The following is a 22460-nucleotide window of genomic DNA, read 5'->3' as shown; positions in this document are numbered from 1 at the left end:
CACCAAGGGGCAGTCCCAGAGACCAGCTGTAACACGGAGGCCGAGGGGCAGGTTGGTGGAATCTGGAAGATATTGGGGGCTTCTCCCAGGAACCCACTGAAGGAGATTAACATGAGGAGGGCCTGGGAAACACCAAACCTCCCAGCCATTCGTGCTGCCAGCTCCACCTTGCCAGTTTCTCCTTTCTCCATGTTGGCGACCAGTGGACACGACTCCCTGGATCAGCTCACTCCGTGAGAAGAGGTGGCAGGAGCTCTCAGCCTGACTACCCTGGCCCCCGTCCTCATTTCCATCTCCCTTCATGGCCAGATCCTCTTTATCCGGGCCCCTGGCTGTGAAGTCACTTCTGGATCTTTATTATAAGAGGGGACCTTCCTTCTCTCCATTACCAAAGAGGAGAAAACAAGGGTCCCAGAAAGGAAAGCATCCCCTGGGGTGGGAGGGTTTCTCCTACAAAGTCTGGCAGTCATCTGCCCCGAAGCAGGGAGCTGGACCGCGTGCCTTTCCGAGGTCCCTCTCAGTGAGAGTCTCTGTTTCCTTCAGAGCGCTTGAATGTGCCAAGCCTGTTCCCCAGAGCTCTTTAACAGAGGGGTGACAAGAGTTTAATGGGCTGACTGCTCTGGAACCTACTCTGAAAAGAAAATACACAAATCAGGGAACAGTACCCTGTGACATGAAGTGAGATTTTCCAAACACTGGGCTTGCTCCTCCTTTAGAGTCCTATGACCTCACACTGTTTGCTATGCGCGTCCATAAAGTGGTATCCTGGTGTATTTTCCTTCTCGTTTTATTGCTAGAGAACTGGTATCTTTCCTATTTGGAAAATTATTTATTGAGAAAAGAAATACCAGTTTCTGCAAAAATGTACTTTGCTCTATTTATATTATAAGAAATATTTGAAGTGGAGAAAGGGTCCCTGGCTTCACAAGGACCTTTTCTTGTTGGCACTCTCCGGAGTTGGCAAAGGTGAACAGAACAAGCCCAGGCCTGGGTGCTGGCAGACCCGGGTTGTGGGCTGAGCCCCACCATGAAGAGCTGGAAAACCAGCTGCCAGCCGGCCAGCCCCCTGACCCCCCAACTCCCCCACAGTCCTCAGTTTCCTCATGCGGTCTAGTGCTAAGGCTCTGGGATAACCCACTTCCCTGGACTCCGAGCGCTGACCGTGAACACCTCCACCACCAGCCACTGAAGGGCTGGCTTAGGGAAGGGCGGGGTGTCTGAGAAAGGAGATCTGAGGGTGGGCAGACCCACACCCATGCCCCAGGCCCCCAAGAACAGGGAAGACGGATTCAGGCCCTGCAGTGTGGACTTGTTTTCCTTACCCAGAATTCACTTCCTCTTCGTCTCTACTAGAGAAAGAACCTCCTCCACCCTCAGTGCACGTGTTCTGAGAGGGCCGACTCACTGCGGCTACAAGGCAGGCGTGAAGCGCAGGCTTCAGCCAACAAGCTCTTCCCTGGCAGCTGGCCACGATTACTGGTGTGGCAACGGCACTGAATCCAAGACTGCCAGTGACAGGGCGGCCCGGGACTTTGTTCGGATCACCTGGGATGAAAGGTGAGTGTCCCACTGTTGCCGGGGTTACTGGGAGATGGCGCCCGGAGCTGTGGGCAGCTGTTTTATGCCGTTTAGGGGAAACCTGCCCCAAAATGGAGCCACAGGAAAACAGAGCTAAAGATGGCTACAGGCTGGATTCCTATCACATCACTTGTGTCCCTGAGATGAGTGCTATTCCTGGGCTTTTCAGTTACGTGAGTCAAGACATTTCTGTTTTCCTCAAAACAGTTTGAGTCACGTTTCTGTGACTTGCAATGAAAAGAGTCCTGACAGGCATGTCCATAAACAGACGGCATTTCTTGCACCTTGGGCAGTTCAGATTGCTTTCATTTAGATTAGGAAGTGGGATCTGGAAGGTCTGTGTAGCGCTAGTTCACCCTCCTGCTTTACACAGGAATCTCCATGCTCCATTTTAATTTTTGGTTAAAAATTTTTGGTATGCGAGAAATCATTTTCCTCTGTAGAAGTCTGCTCAGTTTCCCTGATTTATCAAATCATTAAAAAGGGTTCTTATGTCAGACCCAAAGCTACACCTGTGAAATTGCTATCGGGGCTTTGCTTCTGGAGCAACACAGACAGGCTGCCCCCGTCCTTGGTTCCACGTACCCGCCCCTCTCTCTGCGCAGGGTCCCGACCTCCCGTAACTCTGAAAACCATGAATTGTGACTTCTAGGCTTGACTCTGTCCATCACTCATATCTTTTCTGTTTTGATTCCTTTTCCCTGAGTTTAACCATGTTTAATAACAATGTTAAATAACACTTAATAATATTTCTTTCCTTTTTGTCCCTTCTTCACACTTCCTGTAACCACCATAGGTTACACCCTTATTTCTTCAGGCCTGACCCTGACTGTATCAACAATCTAGCCTGGTCTTTTTCTGTCTGACGACTCCCCTCTCATTCCTGAACCCTCTCTTTAAAATGCAGTGCAGGTCATATCCTCCCCTAACCTTAAATTATCCTATTGCTTATTAACTTAACTATCCCTATCATTCAAGGCCCTCTATATTTGTCCTCCCTCCCTCCCCAACATTTCGAATCTTGATTCCCATGGTGTCTGAATCCTTCACACTAGGGTAAGCATCCTCTGCCCAGCCTGGGGCTGCTGTCTGCTGTCCCATAGACACGCCATGTGCAGTCTTACCCCAAACCTCTGCAGTCCCTCTTCTTCACTGATTTTGGTCAGTCTTTCAAACCTAACTCACATCCTTCCTGCCTCACTAGTTTAGAATGACCCCTGACGCACCGGCTGCAAATAATACTTAGTTGGCACTTAGTTACACACTAGTTTCTGTTTTAATGAAAATTGTTGTCTGTGAGTCTTTTCAAATAGACTGCAAGTTACATGGGGCCAGGTACAGAATTCTCATACTTTCTTTGTGTCACCCCAGAGCCCAGGACTGTAGATGCTGGCTGATGTGTCCATGGCTAGGTTATATGTTTTCCCAAATGAAGGCGCGTACAAGAAAATGGAAAGGATAGAGGCACCTCTGCTTGAATGCATAACCATGTTTGTATGAAACCAAACCAGTTTTTGAAATCCAAAAATTGAAATAATCATGGAAAGATTTTTAGATAGCCAGATGTTTGCTACCATTGAAAGGGAGATAGCTTTTTAAAAGTTTTTCGCATAACTCAGGTCTTCATGGTTTTTTTGAATTTCTTTTTTTTTACTATTACTGAAAACTTCTAGTTCAATATCAGAAATTGTATTATAGAGATTTAAATCTTTCATCCTCAAACTTGGAGGTGAGGTTGGCAGGTGGTTGGGTTTTAGGCTGTTAGTTTTGCCAAAAACTTGAAGGAGAAGGTCAGACTGTAGATGAACCAGTTGATGTTTTCCCTTGTTTTGGTTATAACTAAGGTGGACTCCTCCCCATCTATCTGAGGGCACAAATGCAGCTTTGGGTGGAAAGTCTTGAGAGTCATACCACAGGAAGATGAGATAAATACGGTTCCAGTAAACACAGCCCAAGAGTAGACAGACTGAATGCTAATAGCCTGGACTCCTACATGCTTGAATTTTAGGAGGAAAAGATCTCCACTGTCTTAATGGGACTGACCCATTGTTAGGACCAAAACTACTGAATTCAGAGTAAGGAGAGAAATGAACATTCAACCTGAACATCAACTGTAAACAGCTGGGAAGAGCTAGGTTAAGAAGACTTCCCTAAAAGAGCATCCTGAAGAGTTAGCCATAACTGCCACAGACAAGGGAAGGATGGTGGCTGTCTACCATGTATTTGCTAACCTAATTCAGAGTCCTGGATGAGGCTGTCCCTAATGTGGTCTATCTGAAACCTACCTGTCCTCCAAGGTCCCATTCAAGCACTCACCACCTTGAGGCTTGTCCTGAGAGCCCCATTTCTTTCTTTTCTTTTTTTTTTTAATAGACTTTATTCTTTTAGAGCAGTTTCAGGTTCACAACAGAATTGAGCAGAAAATACAGGGAGTTCGCATATAGCCCTCCCTACCCACACATATATACTCCTCTACCCTCAACATCCCTCATTAGTGTGGCATATTTAGTACAATCGATGAACCGACATGGCGCCAGCCCCACTTCTTAATTCAGTGGTCATGCCTATACCACTCATTAGCACATAACATATGCTCGTGATTGTCGTCTGCTGTTTATTGCTGAACATTTCCTCCCTATACATCTGGAGAGTCAAGAATCCTATTACAATGGGATTAAACCTTTGCTTTGGTTAGTCCAGTGAGCAGAGTTGCGACTTTGCTAAAACTGAGTTAGAAATTGCAGGGAATAGTTATGAAATAAGCAGCTCCTGGAACGTCAGCAAGGTGAAGGAAGATGTATTCCTTCTCCTACCCTCTTCTGCCTGTTCCTGTGAGTCCCCTGAGTGGGCTTTCAATTCTGGGAGGTGGTGCAGGACGAGGACAAGCTGAACTTTGTCCTGGGGAACTTGGAGCCTGCTCTGGGATGGGAGAATGTTTCTGAGGAGGTTTTCAGAGCAGGAATTCCTTAGCAAACGATATGACAAATGTGTGTGTTAGTTTTTGAATGGAAGAGTGTGTACCACCTGGAAACCATGTGGATGGGAAAGAGCATTTTAGTGTTAAGTACAATGGCAGATTCCTCTGCTTCCTCCTTGTAACAAAACTCTGATTTTGTTCAAGTGTCAGAGGCCCCCTGGGGAGCCTGGGCTTCTCTGCAGACCCAGGTGAATCTTGATTAGTCAGAAAGCCAGTCGCAGGCATCCTCTTCTTGACCTGGACGGGTTTAAGCATGAACACATAATGCAATTCTGGGGAAGTCTGTTAGGGGACTCCTGACAAAGGTTTTATTCATTCTAAAAAGGGCCATATGAGGTGAAACTTCCTTTTTTCTCCTTTGGATGTTGCTGTATGAGGATGTGATGCTTGGGGCCACTGCAGCCATCTTGGAGTCCTGAGAGGATATGAGGATGGTGAACAGAGGGATGGAAAGAACCTGGGTCCCTGATGAATCTGTGGAGCCTGGAAGTAATTCTGGAGATTCTTCATCTCCAGACCTCTTTTACCACATTTCAGCAATTCTAAGGTACAGACATATAGTTTACATTTTAACATTTCTGACATTGGGATGTATCTTTTATGTCATAGTTACATGGGTAGCATTTCTTCTATTCTTAGGGGAACTTAAAATAATTGAGTGGTTTACAAAAGACTGCATCTAAGATTTGCTGAAATGTGTAATCTTATTGTTAACCAGCTTTCAGTGGGTTTCCTGTCAAAATGGGTCCTCACAGGTCTGGCTGCTCCCCTCACAGGAGAGAGCAGTGTGGGAAGGGCGCTTAGAACAGGAGGTCACACAGTTGTGAGCAGCTCTTCATGAGGATGTCCGTGGTTCTGAGTGGGACCTGGAATCAGGGTCCCTCCCAGGAAACAGACCTTCTTGGGATTCAGAGCAAATGATCTGCACAGGACCCTGCTTCTCCTCAAGCACAGAGGTTGCCAACTGAAGCATACTCTATGGCTGATGCAGATCTTAAAACAGCCAGTCCTCAGGGCTGTCATCTAGAGTAGTGATGGTCTTGGGCTTCTCGAAATCTAGAGTCCAGGTGCACTTAGCTGGGGAAAGAGAAGAGGCCCCACAAGAGGACTAGGAGTAGATCTGAGGGAACTGAACTCAGGGGAAAGCTCTCAGCCCCTACTTATCACCTGGCCTCACACTCCTCACCCCTTTCCCACAGCTGGAGGGAGGCAGTACCAGCCACACTGTGGCCTCTCCCAGGGCAGCCCTCCCCTCCCTTCCCTCCACTACCCTGCCCCCTTCTCTCCCCTCCCTCTTCCCCGCCCTCTGCAGTCCCTAGCCATGGGGGCACTGAGACCAGTCCCTCCACACCTTGAGATGTCTCTCTTCATTTTGAATTATGCTTCTCTCCTAGACAATTTTAAATATAAGATCACACATACACAATATCAAACCCTGACTGGGCAGGGGCCCCTTGTCACCCTAGATGGATGAATGGATAACTGACTTTGTGGTACATCCACTTCACCTGGGGGGCTAAGGGGGTTTCTAATTCTTTGGAAATGAATTGTGGTTACAGGCTGTGCTTCTTTACTTAAAGTGGCTGAAAGAAGTACAGTGGTTCAGTCCCACTTGGTCTTCTTTGGTTTTGGAAGCAGACGGATGAACCATGCGTGGGCCGGGCAGGGTCGGAGGGGCATGGCCCTCTCTGACTGGACCACAGCCCCACCCCGGCCCCAGGGCCGGGTGGGCATATGGGGCTCAGGTTTGCCTCCTTTGTCTCCCTCCTCCCCCTTCCCACAGAAGTCCAGGTGCAGGCTCGGCTCAGGCTGGGCAGCCCCAGCTATAGCAGCGGGAAGCTGAAGTCACTCACCCATGTAGAAATACTCTGGGGACTTGTCCTCTGAAGAGAAATCCTTCATGGTGCCTCCAAACCGAAACCATAGTCCAAAAGCAATGACAGCCGACCCAGCCAGCTGGAAAGTAAACAGCACGTGTTCCTTTACGAGGGAGGGGAAAGTGTGCGCATAACCCGAAAGGGCTGGCACCGCAGAATGCTGAGGGCGGAGGGGGCCCCTAAGAAACCAGCCTGCGCCCTCTTCACGGTTCACAGTGGGGGTGGGATGATGTGCTCAAAGCTGCCGCCCCCACCCCCAGGCCCGTGATGATATTAGATCCCGGGTTTCTTGGCTGCAAGTCTAGAACTGCTCCCATCCCACCAGCCTGCCTTGTGGTTACAGGGGTCACACACAGCACAGCTCAGGAGGATTCTCAAAGAGAGGGTTCCAATAACAGACCACCCCCTACCCTGCCCAGGAAGGCATCTGCCTTCTGTCTTACTGTCCCCTGCTGGGCACTTTGGACTTCATCAGCAACACCCCAGGTCACCAAGAGCAAGATAAACTCCGAGACCTGGGGAGACCCTCTTATCTAAACGGAAAGGAAACACGCCCACACTGCCTGAGTGCACAGTGCCCAGTTAGAAAGCTGTTTTAGAGGCATCTAGAACCCTGTTCTACCCCCCAGGCCTCCACGATCATTGCACTGTCTGGGGATGGTTTTGTGGCAGTGAGGGAGACTGGCTGGATTTTTTTGTTTCTTTCTTTTTTTCCTTTTTTTGGTTGCTATTTTGAGTTTCCATGGAAAGCAAGAAAGGAAAAAATAATTTTCTGAAAAAGCATGGTCTGTGTGCTGTGTGGCTCATGGAGAGGCTGAGTGGCTGGCGCAGGCAGCAGCTGGGCAGGCTGACGGCTGGTAGAGTCATCGCCCGCTTCCTCTCCTCCACCGCTCTGAGGGCTTTCGTGAGGCTCCGCACCAGGGCTGGAAGGAAGCCCTTTCTGCCATTGCAGGACTGTCACAAAGGCCTGCCAGCAGGCTCCAGCCACGGCACCCTCTCTCTCCACAAACACCCATCTCAAATTTCACTGTATCAAGCCACAAACAGATATTCACTGGGTACCTTCCTGACTCAAGGCACCAGGGAATAGTAAGCAGAGATGTGAAAAGAGCCTCCTGGTCCTACCAGCCCATCCAGTTAGTGTTGGGCTGCCCTAGCCCATCACCAGATCAACAGTTTAGAGGTCACCCCTGCCCCAACAGGGAAGAGCAGACAGAGACCCTGGCAACAGGAAGACAGAAGCACACAAGTCAGAGAGGTGGAGGTTTAATAAGAAAGAATGCTATCAAAGTTGGGTCAGATCAGAGCCCTTTTTATACAGGATTCTTCCATCCACGGGGCCATTTGTAAAGGGCCAGGGCTATCTGGCTGGATGTATACGAGGACTTTCTCCTTCTTCACGCTGCGTCCCCCAAGGCCCATCCCCTCCGTGGCTGGATTCTTCAGAAGAGCAGCAGGACTCCCACAGGAGGAACCGGAGGGGCAGAGTTCTACCAGCTGGACTCTCTCATGTGCAACAACTAAAAGTTTCCAGTACTTAGAGGAAAGCTCTAATTGGATAATGTGAGGGACAGCTAAAGGAACTGGACTCCACCAGCTTTAAAAGATTTTTGCATTTCTAAAAGGGGTAGCAAGGCACGGAAAAATATTGAAAGAAATCGTGCTAAAGCGTTCACAGTATTTCTCTTTGAACGGTAGAATTACCCGTAGCTTTTCTCTTTTCACTATATTTGCTAAGTTTCCTGCATTAAGCACGTATTACCCTTCTTAAAAGAGTAAAAGAGTTACATGGTAGTTTATCTGATCGATCCAGAAAAAGCGGGGAGAGTTTTCTTGGGCTGTGCTTCAGTTTGGGAGGAAACCAGTTTTGAAGTCATTGCTGTTTCTGGTGCAGGGAAAGGAGCGATGCCCTTGGGAAAGCCTGGTCCTCTGGGTGCCAGCGGCTGCCTGGGACAGATGTGCCCAGCAAAGCCCCACAGGACGCCCGGGCCGGCCCGCCTCTGCAGGGACTCAGTGGAAAGAGTTTCCAGATACAAAGCAAAAATCTATTGACAGTGGCGTCAGGCCACCGAGCAGACTGTGGAGGAGGTGACTGGTCCCAGGGACACCCTACCACGAGGCCACATTTTTGGCATCTCTGTACACAAGCTCTAATTTATAGCTGTCTGGGATCATCCTCCCAGACAGAATACATTTGTCCACTTCTGCCACAGATGTGTTTGATGTATGATGGAAAATTAAAAGAGAGGTTGCAATTTAAAGCCATGGGGTAAAGAGAGAACATCTGCGTTGCTCATCCATGCCCCCCCCAACCCCAAACCACACGGGTTTCCTCCCGGGTCAAGGAAAGTGTGGCATAGCCGTGTGTCATCACTGTGGAGGGAATCCTCCCCGCACGCCGCCCGCGGGGCAGGAATACTGTGGGTGCAGACGGGTCAGGCCCCAGGTTGCTTGTGACGAGAGCAATCACCACTTTGGAAAGTGACACTGACAGAGACCACATTGCCCTTTGGTCTTTTTTAACTCACCATTCCTGCAAGGCTCTTAAAATACTCTGTGTTTGCTGGACTTTGGTTGCTCTACCACACACCAGAAATTGCTTATAAAAACTTCACACTAATGCCAGTCCAGCCAGGAACAAAGTGAGCAAGTCTAGTGTCAGTAAATCCCATCGCTCTGTGCGGCCCGCACCCAGGAAGAGACATCTCAGAGAGACCTGATAAGAAGGATCCAGGCCCCTCTAGTCCTTCATTTTAACCCTACTAGACCCTCCCACTCCCATTCCCCCATTCTCACTTCTTTTACTCTCAGCCCCTCCTTTGCATTGAGACACAACAGTGCACATGAGCCAATGTGAAACCAAATGAGGACGGAGAGGCTGCCCCTACGTGCAGCTTTCCTCCTCATCTCCCCCACTCTCATCGCCTTCCCTGCCTCCCTCTTTCAGGGAGTTAACTATGATCCTGACTGGGTAACGTGCGAAGTATCAGGGAAGTAACAGTGAAAAAGACACGACTCAGTCTGACATGGAAGAGATCCCGTGAGCTAACGAGAACCATGGGACGCAGGAAGGGCACTCGATGGAGCCACGTCCCTTCCCAGGGATTAGAGCAAAGTGCAACAGCCAGTGTTAGGCAGAAGACATTCCATTTTGACTTCTGTCTCGAAGAATGAGTTGGAAGTCCCTGAGCAGGCAGGGAGGGGTGAACGTCAGGCAGAGGGAACAGTGTGGGTACAGCTGTGCTTCCTTACCTGGAACATGGTGCTGGGGAGAGAGTGATGTCTGGGGAGGTCAGAGGGCATGTGTCTCACAGCTTCTCCTAAGCTTGCTACCTTCCTGGAAAGCTCCTGGCAGGGCCTTGAGGGGAGGGGAGCCGAGAGCCACTCTTTGATGGCAACAATCAGGAGCATGAGTGCTGCCTGACCCCAGACACAATGAGGAGCCAAAGATAACGACCTGAGTGGCTGAAGGCCAGACAGAGCAGGGGTGCTGGGGGCTGGATGCGGTGAGTGGTGAGGACACAAAGGAGCCACTCTGCCACCTAAGGAACTTTGCTGAAGGCTGCTCTGCTGCCATGACTAGACTGTGCCTTTGAACTATTACCATTATAAACAGTGTTTTTCCAGGAATGGGCTTTTTCATATAAGAGCATGAGTTGCGCTTTGAGGTTAATCATTTAATATACATTTATTGAGCATCAGTTGTGAGCCAGGAGGCAAGGATTCATAGATACTCAGTTCCTTCTTCAGAAGATCTCAGGGGCTCTGGAGAAGCGGATCCCCCTGGGTAGCCCAGGAGGGACTCTAACCCGCAGGTGAGAATTCCGTCACAGAACCAGCCCCTGAGAAGACGCCAGATGCCATCATTCTCTGTATCACCGTCTCTTTTCTGAGTACCAGCTGTGCGTTAGGCGCTCAGAGAATATGATGCAACAGGGTTTTGAGGGCAAAAGTGTGTGCACTATTTAAAAAGAGGAGAGAAGTAAAATAGAAGAAAAAAGATAGCAGTGAAAGGAACAGATAATGACATATAAATCCATATGGTTAGATAGGGGGTCACCAGGTTCAATTATATTATGCATTTCCACGGGTGAGTTATTTCAGCAGCTAACCATATTCCGGAGAGTTTGCAGGACAGAGTTGCAAATTGCAAACATACGTTCCTGGAGAAGACAGTGTGTGTTCTAAAACTAAAGTGGTTGGGAGGACTATAGACTGATTAGAAAACTTTTAAAGCAAAGTGGATGGACACAAAGTTTCCTTAAAGTGATGCCTATTTGCCAGAAACCAGTCATGTAGCATGAAGCAGAGCTTGTCAATGGATTTCAATTTTATCCCACTGTATTTATTTCCACTTTCCTGGGACTGCTGATGAAATGTTTTATCTTGAAGACATATTTTTTTCACTTAATTTTTTTCCCCCATGAATCACAAACATGATTCTTAGGAAGGCATTAAATTGGAGGGTGGTGCTGGGATACAAAAGTGCAAAGATCACTCCCTAGGCCTGGTCCTCCATTCTGCGTGGCCCCCCACCCCTACCCCTCACTTCCAGAGGAGGGCAGGCTACCCTGATCACAAACAGCAAATACATGCTACTCCATTATCTGATGACTAAACCCACCAGAAAGCCCCCTTTTTTGGGTAAAAAGCATCACTTAGGGAAGTTCTCAGACAGCTCATGGGCCTTTCCCTAGCTGGAGACACAGCTAATTGTTCTCAGATGCTCTAGCCACACAGTTTCAGTTCCTTGGGCCCCTCTGCTCTAGCTATTTCCTTAGCTTCGGAAGCTCTCCTCCACCTGGCTCGCACCCACTCACAGCTGTCAGCTCCGGTGTCACCTTCTCTAGAAAGTCTACCTTGGCCTAGGTGTGAACCTGCCTCCATGTCTCATATAACCCTTTCTGTTTAAATCGTTCTGTAGTTAAAAAAAATTACGGCCTGAGCTGTGTGAGGACAGGGGCAGGGTCTATGTTCCTGTGCCCCGAGCACCTCGCAGAGCCAGCTCCCAGCAGGCATTTGTCAAATGAAGGAAAGGAGGGCCTTCACAAAGGTGCCGTTTAGGCTGTGCCGCTGACCGAGCTGTGTCCCTGCCAAATTCATATGCTGAAGCCCCACCCCTCAGTGTGATGGTATTTGGAAGTGGGGCCTTTAGGAGGTGATTAGTTTTAGATGAGGTTGTGGGGGGTGGTCCCCAGGATGGGATTCCCTTGTAAGGGACACCCGCGTGCGCGTGCGCTCTCTCTGACTCGTGTGGACACAGAGAGAAGGCAGCTGTCTGCAAGCCAGGAAGAAAGCGTTCACCAGGAATGAAATTAGCTGGTACCTTGATCTTGATCTTCCAACTTCCAGAACTGTGAGAAATAAATTCCCGTTGTTTAAGCCGCCCAGCCTATAGCAAGGATTTTTTTTTAGTGGCAACCTGACCTTAAACAGGCTGACAGCAGCCATTGTGAACAACCTCCTCACAGCCCTCTGAGTGAGTACTTCACAATGTACTCATTTCAGATTCATCTGCACCTGGGAAACACTGTGCAGACACCTCGGAAGGCACTGTGTGAACACGTGTTGAATATACTCAGCAAAACACCTTCCCACAGAAAAACAAAACAAAACTTGAGGAGGTAGAATCAGTTCTGTGTATTCCTGAGCCCGCAGGGATGCATGCCATGCATCAGCCATGGACACAAAGAATAAATCTATATACACCTTTTACAGGCAGGACATATTACAAATACTTAATGCAATCATGGCAACACACACACACTCACACAGAATGCACTCAGATGAAAGAATAAACAAAATGAATTCTGTATTCCTGCTCCTTCAGGGCAAATACTATGTATATACACACCCAACTCTTGCAATTCTCTTCTTTGGCATGATGTCACATAAATCTGGAAATAATACTGCAACCCTAGAGATTTCATTAAAAGCTTTTAAGCTAATACTTGTTCTTGGTGGCAGTTCTCATCCCAGATGGAATCATGTAATGAACACTCACAATTCTTGATCTGATTGCAAACCAAATTATGATACCATAAGGGTAATGGAGTTTCATCCTTTTAATAGGCAAAAGTCAGAAGCACATTTGCTCTAGAAGATGATACTAATTCTCTCAGAGAGGAAAGCCAGCTCCCAAGATTTTCATCCTATTATGCGGTGAAAGCAAGGCCAGGATTCAGATGGCACTTTCTCAAAATCAAGGATTTTGTCAGAAGAAATACAAGAGCCAAATGCCATATGACATCCAGGCGAAACCACCTCCAAGGACCTTGCAGATCCTCGAAACTCCTCGAAACACCGCCTTGCTCACCTGGTCTGGTCTGGGTGGGACTGGGAGGCAGGACTGCGGCAGCGCCTGGTGAGATGGCTGCTGGGCTGGAAATGCACGGCTGTCAGCCTGGAAGCGCACTGGTTAGACACCAGTGTTTCTGATTTCCTCTATTACTTTCCTTGTAAGGATTTCATAAGAACAAGCTCATGCTAAGAAATTCCTGAGAGACTTCCTTCAGGTAAGGATATATTTTGAAATCAATGCTTAATTCTCTGCGCTAACGGAAGGGTTCTGCAACCCAAACCAGGACAGAATCAGGTGTGTTGTATTCATCTCTGGGAAGACAACTGGGCTATACCTTTGTGCCAAACACACTGTCTTCTGTTTGTTGAGGTCGTTATAGAGTTAACTTGTGGGGATCGACTGATACTGCTGGGTGGGCAGTGCAGATGCACGGGGGGGGGGGGGTACCAAGCTTGGGGGAAGGACACTGAGCTGGGATGGAAAACAGGCTGTGAGGATAAAGCAGTAACTTAAACAGAGACAATGGAAAGTGTATTATTTATTCAGCCTTTTTCTAAAGAAATACAGGGAAAAGGAGAGGTGAGATTGGTAAGAATTAGGAGAAAGGTGTTGGCTGTATAGTCTTCTTCATACAGAAATGCCGGCGACTACTGGCTAATGATTCCAGTGAGCTGCTGGCTTTATCAAGTGAAACTCAAATACAACTAAACTAAAATCCAGCCCACCAAGTCACCCAAGTGACTTAAATCCAGTGTCTGCCCCACCTGACCGAGGGGACAGGAGGACAATGACGGTCTTTTTCTACATTCTCTGAACTTCCTCCTTGCAGCATCCGGCTAGCTCTTACCCCAGGCTTGCCCTCTGAGTAAACACTACCTTGAGGGCTACCCTGACTGCTGCGACATCTCATCTAGGTTGGGCTTTACATAAGCAGAGACGGAATATTAAACAATATTTATGTTACAGCCTGATACTGTTCAAGGTAGTTTGAGAGAAATATTCTTGATCAGATAAACAGGATTCTTAAATATCAATCAGTAATAATGATCCTCACCGAATTTTAGTTGTTCCAGAGAGATGAGAGAAAACAAATGTTTCAGGTAAAACTCAGGTTAGATTGGAACAAGTCAAAACACTTTATTTATTAAAAAGTTAACTTGGATGGAATCCGGTAGAAATCATGAAAGTGTTGCTTCATATTCTAGAGAGATTTTTTTTAACAGCAGTTCGACTGGAAATGACTTCGTGTCGGGAAGGCAGGCAGCACTGGGCCGCTTACAGGGGACTAGACAGATACTGTGTGCACAGGTTGACTACGCGGGCTTCCCCAACCAGTGGCAGCAGCTTCCAGGCCCCTGTCCCTGCCCTGCTGGGGGCTTTGTTGTCTCTGTCCCATTCCCTTGCCCCAGTATTATAAGCTGACTCTCAACCACCATTGTGATGGGGAGGACGGGGCTTGGCACACACTTTGGAACATTTGCCAGCTGTTCTTCTAGAAAATTTACCTCTTCTAAGTGTTCAGATTGAATAATGATGCTCTTGGACAGGATAAGAACAAAAACATCCCCATGTATACGCTGTGGTGTCAAGGAGCTGCAGCAGATAAAATGGGGTTCTAGGCATCCCAGGTTTGAATCAGGCTCTGCCACTTACTAGTCCCGTGATCTTGGGCAAAAGTCCCTTAACCCCTCTAACCCTCAGCTTCCTCAGCGGCAAAGTGGAGGTAATAATAGTGCCTCCCTAAGAGATTAAATGAGTTCATATTACACACTTAGAACAGTGAGTGCCCAGCACTAATTGTTATTATGGTGCTGGACTCACTAATGTGACATTCAAACTGAAAACTTAATTCCACTCAAGATAGGAAACACCGCTGCCATGATTCTAATGACTTCATCCTCTGCCACCTCCCTCTACTCATTTTTATTTTAGCTCTACACTCTTTCCATGACAGCTGGGATTCCTCTGAGTTTTCTAAACCTCTATACTAGGTATGTCAGTGCTTCTTTCTAAAAACTATGTTCCCTCCATCTTTAGTTGTAGTTTTATAAGACCCACTGAGAGAAGAACAGGAAAAGATGACTTATGAGAGAAGGAATAACTATATTTAGGCTAGAGCTATCCAATAGAACTTTCTCCAGTGATATAAATGTAAATGTTCCCTATCTGTGCTGTCCAGCACTGCAGCCACTGGCCACCCATGGCTGCTGAGTGCTTGAGATGTGCCTAGTGCGTCTTAAGAGCCGAATATTAAATTCCTTTTAATATTAATTCATTTAAATTTGAAAAACCACATGTGGTTAGTAGCACAGCTGCCATGTTAGAGAGTGCAGGGCTAGGATTCACATGCTCACCACGGCTTCTATCTTCTCTCCTTGTCAGTCTGTAGACTTGGAGTGGTTAAGAGCTCAGACTCTGGGGTCACACACAGAAACACAGCTCCGCCACTGGCCAGCTCTGAGACCCCGGGCAAGGCTCTCAAACTCTCTGTACCTCTGTTTCCTAATATGTAAAGCCGCTATTGCAAAGGGCATTATGAGGATGAAAGAGGTTAACATACAAAATGTGCATGGGAAAGCAGCGGGCACAGAGCTTACATTTATGTAACGCTTACTATTCTTCAAGTTTTTTGCTTCTCAATTTAATTTTAAACACCGTCTTTTGATACATACCCTTTCTCAATTCCCATCTTGCTTTTCTTCTGCCTTAAACTGATCAGTAGTGTTCTCAACCTCTCTCCTCTTTCTCCCATATGCCAAGTGTTTTATGCACCTCTTTACATCTGCATTTCTGGAATGCAACAAGACAAACGCTGGATATAATCTCCCTGGTCACAGACTTCACATTTTCCAAGCCAGTAGCATTTATTATCCCTTATATTCCACATGCTCTCATAAGTTGGTACAGTGAAAAAAACACAGGGTTTAAAATCAGAAGACCTGGGTGTGAATCTTGGCTCTGTGCCTCTCTGACTCTTTGATCCTAGACATAATATCTACTGTGCCTGGCTTTTACCTTCCACATCTGTAAAATGGGGATTATATTATTTCATGGGATTGTTATGATTCATGATCAAGTGTGATTGTGTATGTAAAAGTATTTTGTTAACCAAAACATCATATGAATGTTATTTTTGTCCCCAATTAAAATTGAAGGAGGATGAAAGAAGCAGGCCAAGGTAACCTCTGTTCGTCCGTATGATGTGCTCTCAGCCAGCCCATCTGGTAGCCCTATCGGACCTGCCTCACCCTTAACTCCTTCTCCTTAATTCCATAGCAAGCATGACATGATTTGTCTCAGTGGTCAGTGTAGCGTCGTTGCTTTTGGGGAACAGTCCCGTCGCGATATTATCTGTCAATGTTAAGGCGGAGGATGGAGGTTATGTCACACATGGTTGGAGACCCAAAGATACTGCATGTTCTGGAATAACACAGTGAAATGCAGTGGACCACGGAGAGGTGACCTCCTGGTAATTGTAGAAACCATCAAGTCTTACTGTAAAAAAAAGTCTTAAAAGAATAACAATAAAGTGGTAACTGGAATTAAGAGAACTGCCACAAAGAAGCCAGGTGAGCGGGCCAAGAGGAAGGGTATTCCCTGCCCTGTTCAGAAATGAGAGCCACCAGTGGGTCTTTGACACCTTTAAGCCACATCTAAACCAGTGGTTCTCAAAGTGTGTTCCCTGGGTCAGCAGCATAAACAACATTTGGGGGCTTATTAGACATGCAGACCTACTGAGTCAGAAGATAGATCTGAAGAAGATTCCCAGGTGATTTGTCGGCACATTAAAGTGTGAGAGGTGCTGATCACCAAAGGGTTTCCTATTTCCATTCACCAGCCTCCCTTGGTAGCTCAGAGGCAGAGCAGGAAACAAATAGTCACACTGGGTCAGTGCCCACAACCATGTCAGCCGGAGCCATGCCAGTGACTGCTGAAGTTCTTCCTGGTGCCAAGGGATGGAAGGAGGAGGACACTTGCACAGCACACCCCCTGCCCCCGAGGCGCAAAGACAGTAGAGAGACAGTCAGCTGCATTCAGACGCACAGCGGAGTGCCAAATGAAGGCCCGAGTGCCTTAGGATCAAAACCTGTGACTTACCCAGTTTTGAATGTCCCTCACTTTGCAGAGAACTGGGCACATAGTAGGGGGTTAGCACATATTTGCTGAGTGACTAACTGTAGAGGAAGGAATCTCTCCTTTTGATTCCATGCCTTCCATAAGCTAGAAGACTCTTGCCACTTTGCTTGGTTGGTTGGATTTAGGACAACTGTTTCCCACTTCTCTTTACCTTTATGAATCTCTTGGATTCTGGACTGTACTTTCCCACTTGTATTCTAGTGTTTAAATATGACTACCACTAATATCTTATGTTACTGAGTATTTCCTATGCACAAGTACCATACTGACTACGTATATTTATTCATTTTATCTGCACCAAGATCACAGATTGATGCTGGTACTTGATTATGTCCATTATATAGATGGGAAAATGGAGGCTCAAAGAGGTTAAACAGCTTACTAACCCAGCTTCCCTAGTTAGTAAACAGTACAGCCAGGAATAAACCCCAACAGTGAGATGCCAGTAGCCACCTTCCAGGTTTTGAATTCATGAGTGTGAATTGCTACACTGCCTGGACCTCGCTGAGGGCTACTCGACTGTTGGAACTACAGCTCTGGCCTCTGCAGACTGGCCCCTGTCATAGAGTCCTTGCCCCTCCCAGCACCGCTGGGCCCACGTCGTCCACATTAGCAGAGGCTGACTGCTGCTGCTCTCTCCCCACCTTGACAAAAATCAGAAAGGAAGGCTATTGTACAATGAGGCCAAGGAAATTCCTATCCGCCTTCTGGGGTGGTCTAGCTTTTGGGTGAATCCCAAAGAAAACTTTCTTCAGATATTTTTTTAACCAGCTCTGAAGTTACTGTTTGAAATAAGTTTGGGAAAGAGGAGGGGGCAACCTCTGTGAGCTTCAGTGGAGTCAAACATCTTTCACTCCCAAGCCCACAAGACACGGTCTTTCCCAAAAGCACCTGTTAGGCATCACCAAGTGAAACTCCAAAGCTGCGGTAATAGCGGTGAGAAGGAAAGGAGAGCAGCTTCAAACGAGCCATATACGGCATCTGACTTTCGACAATGAACGGTCCTGCTTCCTGTTGGTGGAGAACCCTGGCAGCTCAGGCAGCACAATGGTAGGAAAACGCTGAGCACACAACAATAAACCAAGGAATAAACAGCGCCCAGTTTTTTTTTTCTTTAAATCAACATATGTGGCTTGGTGGATTGTGGTGTTTTATTTATATTGCTATGCAACGGAGGGAAAAAATAAAGGTGATTTCAGTGAAAGGCATGGGGCTATGCCACGCTATCTGATTGTAGTGTCCAAATTTAGACATGGCAGATGTCAGGAAGGGTTTCATGTCAGACATCAACCATGATAACAGAAATTAATTTAGCAGGGCTCAGGGCTGGGCTTTGCTTTTGTTTTGTTAAAATTCAACGGTGAACACAGTCAGCAGCCCTGGGCCAGGGAGTGCTGTGCTGGCTCTGGCAGGATCTAGTTGAATGTTCATAAAATCAAGAGCACAGCCTGGGGAACTTCAACCAAGTTGCCAGAAGGAGGTTGCAAATCGATTTGTCAAATTGCAGATCACAAAACATACCCCACCCCTGCCTCTGTGTCTGCCTTCTGGGGAGTTCCCAGCAGGAGAGGAAGTGCTGTCACCAGGGGGACCTCCTACCTCAGAAGGGCAGGCACGCAAGCCTCTGCGAATGTGTGTAACTATGACACTTGAAGTCACAACTAACTGTCCTGTCCTTTCAGGAAAACTGTCCCCTGCCCTCTGCCCCTTCCCCAAACTTCCCGCAAACCACTCCAACTGGGAAAAACAACTTCAGAAACTGGGAGGGGGGCGCGGGGGAGCTTTTTTTGGAATCAGGTTCCCTTGGTTACAAGTGAAGGTAGATATGGAGACCATTTATCCCAAACAGTCGCTTTCCTCTCAATCATAGGTACCTGTTCCAGGTGGCCTCCTTCCCTTTGGTTGTACATGCACAGACAAGGGAAACCTGCCGGTGACTGCTGCTGCTGGTCCCCGCTCCCCATCGCCCATGGAACTAGGAGCCAGGAAGGCCCCATATTTCCCCTCCTGGACCCAATCTGTGCAAACGACAAATTGACAGGTGAGCTGAAGAGAGAGGCTCAGACCTCCAGATTAAGTTAACCATTGATTATCTGTACAACTCGGGAAGGCCATTTGTGTCAAGTTCCCTAATCTGCAGATTTATTAATTCTTTCTACAGATACTTATTGGCTGCCTTCTATGTGCTGGGTACTATTCTAGGTGATACACATCCATGAACAAGACAGAAAAAAAATCCTGCTCTCAGAGTATTCAAGTTCCAGTGGGGAAAATCCAAAAGTACCAACAGAGAAGCCAATGTGTAGTTATCCTAAAATGAACACAAACTCAAGTCACTTGGCAAACATATACACTATTCCCCAGTATTAAAGGGACTCTGGGGAAGAGAGCTAACTTTTATTATTAAATGCTTTCAGTGTGCCAAGCACTTAATAAAAATAATAATTTAAAAAATTTGAGTGCTTACTATGTACTGGGCTTATAGGAAGATGAGATCAGGAGCTTTATGTATTTCCTTTTAATCCTCTCAGCAACTCTATTACCTCAATTGTTCAGCTGAGAAAACAGAGCTAAAAGTAAGAATAACTTGCTCAAGCACACCCTGCTTGGGATCTCTGCATTTGAGCCTGAGCTCTCTGTCAGATGGTGGTCACACTCACCCTTGCTCTGCTCCTCTGCTGGTGGACGGTGTGTCACTGCCTCACCCTTGTCCACCTCCATTCTGCCAGTCCTTTGAGCTTCGGCTGAAACATCTTCTTCAGGAGAACTGTCCTGATTCCTCACTATTGCTGTGACCCTTCCTCTAAGCTCCTTAACTAGATTAGATCTATGAAAGGTCGTGTCTAAACCCAGCGGCTAACACATAGTAGGCACTCAAACGTTGCTCTGTTCCTACTTCCCTTCCTTCCCGTGTTTAGGGTCAGAAGTGTGAAATTTGTCATGTTTGTTGTAGTTCTCTACGCATTGGTCTTGTTTCCTCAACTAGATTAGCATCTTAGGGAATGGTATTTAAAGTTCATAAACCATATATATACTTAAAAATTACATATATTTATATTTACATAATAGGTTATCTTTATAATTCCTGTTTAATGATTATTTAACAGAGTGGTACTCAAACTTGAGCAGGCGTCAGCATTTCCTGGACTTGTTAAAATAGATTGCTGGGTCCCTCCTCCAGAATTTCTGATTCAGCAGGCCTGTGATGGAGCTGAGAAAGTGCATCTCTGACAAGTTTCTTGCAGATGCTGATGTGCTGCCGGCCCAGGACTCACACTTTGAGAACCACTGGTTAAATGTACCACGATGCTTAGAAGCATGAAGACTGAGTTTGAATCCCATCTCTGCTACTCATCAGCTGTGTGACCCTTGGGCAACTAGACCTGTTTGAGCCTGTTTCCTTATCTGACAAAACAGGGACAATAATAGTATGCACATCAGGATTGTTGTGAGAATTAAGTTCATAATGAATGCAATGTGCTTAGCACTGTTCCTGACACGTTGAAAATGCTCAATAAATGCTGCCTATTATCCCTGGAAAGGCTGGCACAACATCAGGCACTAAATAAGCACAGAACCCAGCCTAAGAATTCCTTCTCAGACTGATATAAAACCTCTTTTGAATTTGTAAGCAGTGAGAGTGAAGAGTGTCACTGAAGCACAACATCTATAATTAACAGCTTTTGAAATTAAGCCAGACTATTAAAAAGCACAACAGAAAGGGCCTTTAGAAATGCCCCTCCTCATAAAATGCTGGATGTAAATACCCAAGTATACAAAAGCCTGTGTATTTTTAAAATTCAGGGCTGTCTACAGGATACCTACTTCCCACCTTCCCTTGCTGAAGGATGCTAAAGATGGCAACTTGGCCTCTGACAGATTGGAATTGCTGGAGTCACCCAGGCTTCTGGGCTAATGGGTTGGCGGACATAAGCAGAGACAGTCCTTCAATTATTAATTAGTTGAAGTCACAGGAAGACAAACTCCCCAGAGCAGATAGGGCAACTACCCTTCTCTATCCTAGTTGTTTCAAACCACCCAGCCCCCTGCTGCTTCCTCCCAGTTCTAAGAACCTCTTCACCCAAAGAAAGATCTGTATTTTCCTTCAGGATCTATCTGAACAGTTACAGTGGCTGACATGCTCTTGAGGAAGCCCAAGAGGGAATGTGCGGACAAGACAATTTTCAGACCTTGTTCCCTAGTCCTGCAGGGCCTGAGACAGAGTATCCAGGGATCTAGGGATCGTCTAGCCCTAATCTTGTCCCAGTAATATAGGAGACAAGGGTCATGGCCCTATCTGTCTGTGGTGAACCACTGATCCCGGGAATGTTGCTCATTCAATGCAAAGTTGAATGAGATCATCTCTGGAAGCATTAGTATTTAGCAGAGGCTGCAAGCTGGGGGTTGTGGGGCGACGCGGCTGCCCCTTGAAGCCCCTCCCTTCCGCCCATTTCCTCACAGAAGAGCACCACCACCTCCTTTCATCCAGTAGTACCCTCCCCTACTACCCAGAAAAAAGACGACTCTCCAATAGCATTTCACCCCTACCCCCAATTTCCTACACAAGCCCACCACGGCCAGGTGCTGTCTCCACACTCGGGATGGGGCACCACTTCTGGCAGTCCCGGTGCCCTGGCCAGGCCCCGGTTCCAGGGGAAAGGCGGCGCGAGTAGGGGGTGTGTGCATGGGGGGGCCAGAGGTGACGAGAAGCTGGTGTCCCTGCACCTGGAGTCACCAGCAGGGAGATGAAAACCGAGGCAGAGAGGTTTCTCGGCGGGAAGAGCCGCACAGGGTCTCCCCCTTCTCACCATTTCTCGTTGCTCTCTCAGTCCGTCCTCTTCCCCTGTATCCCACCCCCTCCCCGCCCTTTGTCTGCCTTTTTCTCACCTCCGCCTTTTTGAACTCCCTGCCTTCTGGAGCCCGGCTCCGACACCGCAGCGGTCGGCTCCCCGGGGACCCCGGCCCTGCGCCCCCGCCCGGCCCCCTCCGCTGCCCGCCCTTTCGGTTCCGGGTCTCACCCAGAAGAGCAGGTTGAAGCCGAGCAGCAGGTACTTGATGCACCGCAGGCCCCCGCGGAAGCGCCCCATGCTGCGGCCGCGGCGGCGGGATTCCGAGTCCCCGGGCCCGGGCTCCGAGCGCCCGGAGCTGAGAGAGCCGGCGGGGAGGGGGCGGAGCGCGAGGGGCCGTGGGCGGGGCCTGCTGGGGGCGGGGCTGCGGGGCGGGGCGGGAGCCTGCACCCGGTGAGAGCGGGCCAGCGAGGACCCGGTGCCTAAAAGCCGGCCAGGGGTTGGGGAGCTGCGGGGTGGGGGTCGAGCGGCCAGAGGGAGCACGTACCCGTGCTCTCCCCCCGGAGCGGGGACCGCCTCCTTCCCTCTCCAGGCAGGGCGACGCGCCCTGTAGACGCCCCCCTCGTGGTGGTTATCGGAGCATCTGCGAGGAAGGAGCGTCCACTGGGGACCCGAGACCCATTTTATCAGCTCTCTGTGCAGAGACTCATTTGAGGCCTGCGGTGATGATTGAAATAAGGATGCGCCCCCGGTGACTATGGAAACCTCAGAAGGTGGCCTCCAGTAGAAGAGATAAGTAGGAC

The 22460-nt window shown here is 48.0% G+C and overlaps 1 protein-coding gene across 2 annotated transcripts in view; it reads right to left on the bottom strand.

Annotated features, from left to right (window-relative positions):
* The window catches only part of TSPAN2 (tetraspanin 2), a 37961-nt gene extending 15942 nt beyond the window's left edge, over nucleotides 1-22019 (bottom strand). The window contains exons 1-3 of one of the 2 annotated variants that reach the window (XM_072967952.1): nucleotides 21889-21998; nucleotides 18745-18888; nucleotides 6409-6511 (exon numbers count right to left, since the gene is read on the bottom strand). In XM_072967952.1, coding sequence (XP_072824053.1) covers nucleotides 6409-6511; nucleotides 18745-18888; nucleotides 21889-21957 — 316 coding nt within the window. In that variant the 5' untranslated portion in view covers nucleotides 21958-21998. Of the gene's footprint in view, nucleotides 1-6408; nucleotides 6512-18744; nucleotides 18889-21888 lie in introns of both variants that reach the window. The other variant, XM_006213695.4, reaches the window with a different exon arrangement.
* Nucleotides 22020-22460: the final 441 nt, after the last annotated feature.

This window comes from Vicugna pacos, chromosome 9 (genome assembly GCF_048564905.1).
Source record: "Vicugna pacos chromosome 9, VicPac4, whole genome shotgun sequence".
NCBI classification, from domain to species: domain Eukaryota; kingdom Metazoa; phylum Chordata; class Mammalia; order Artiodactyla; family Camelidae; genus Vicugna; species Vicugna pacos.
The sequence above is the reverse complement of the archived record's forward strand: the minus strand, read 5'-3'. Positions and strand labels throughout refer to the sequence as shown.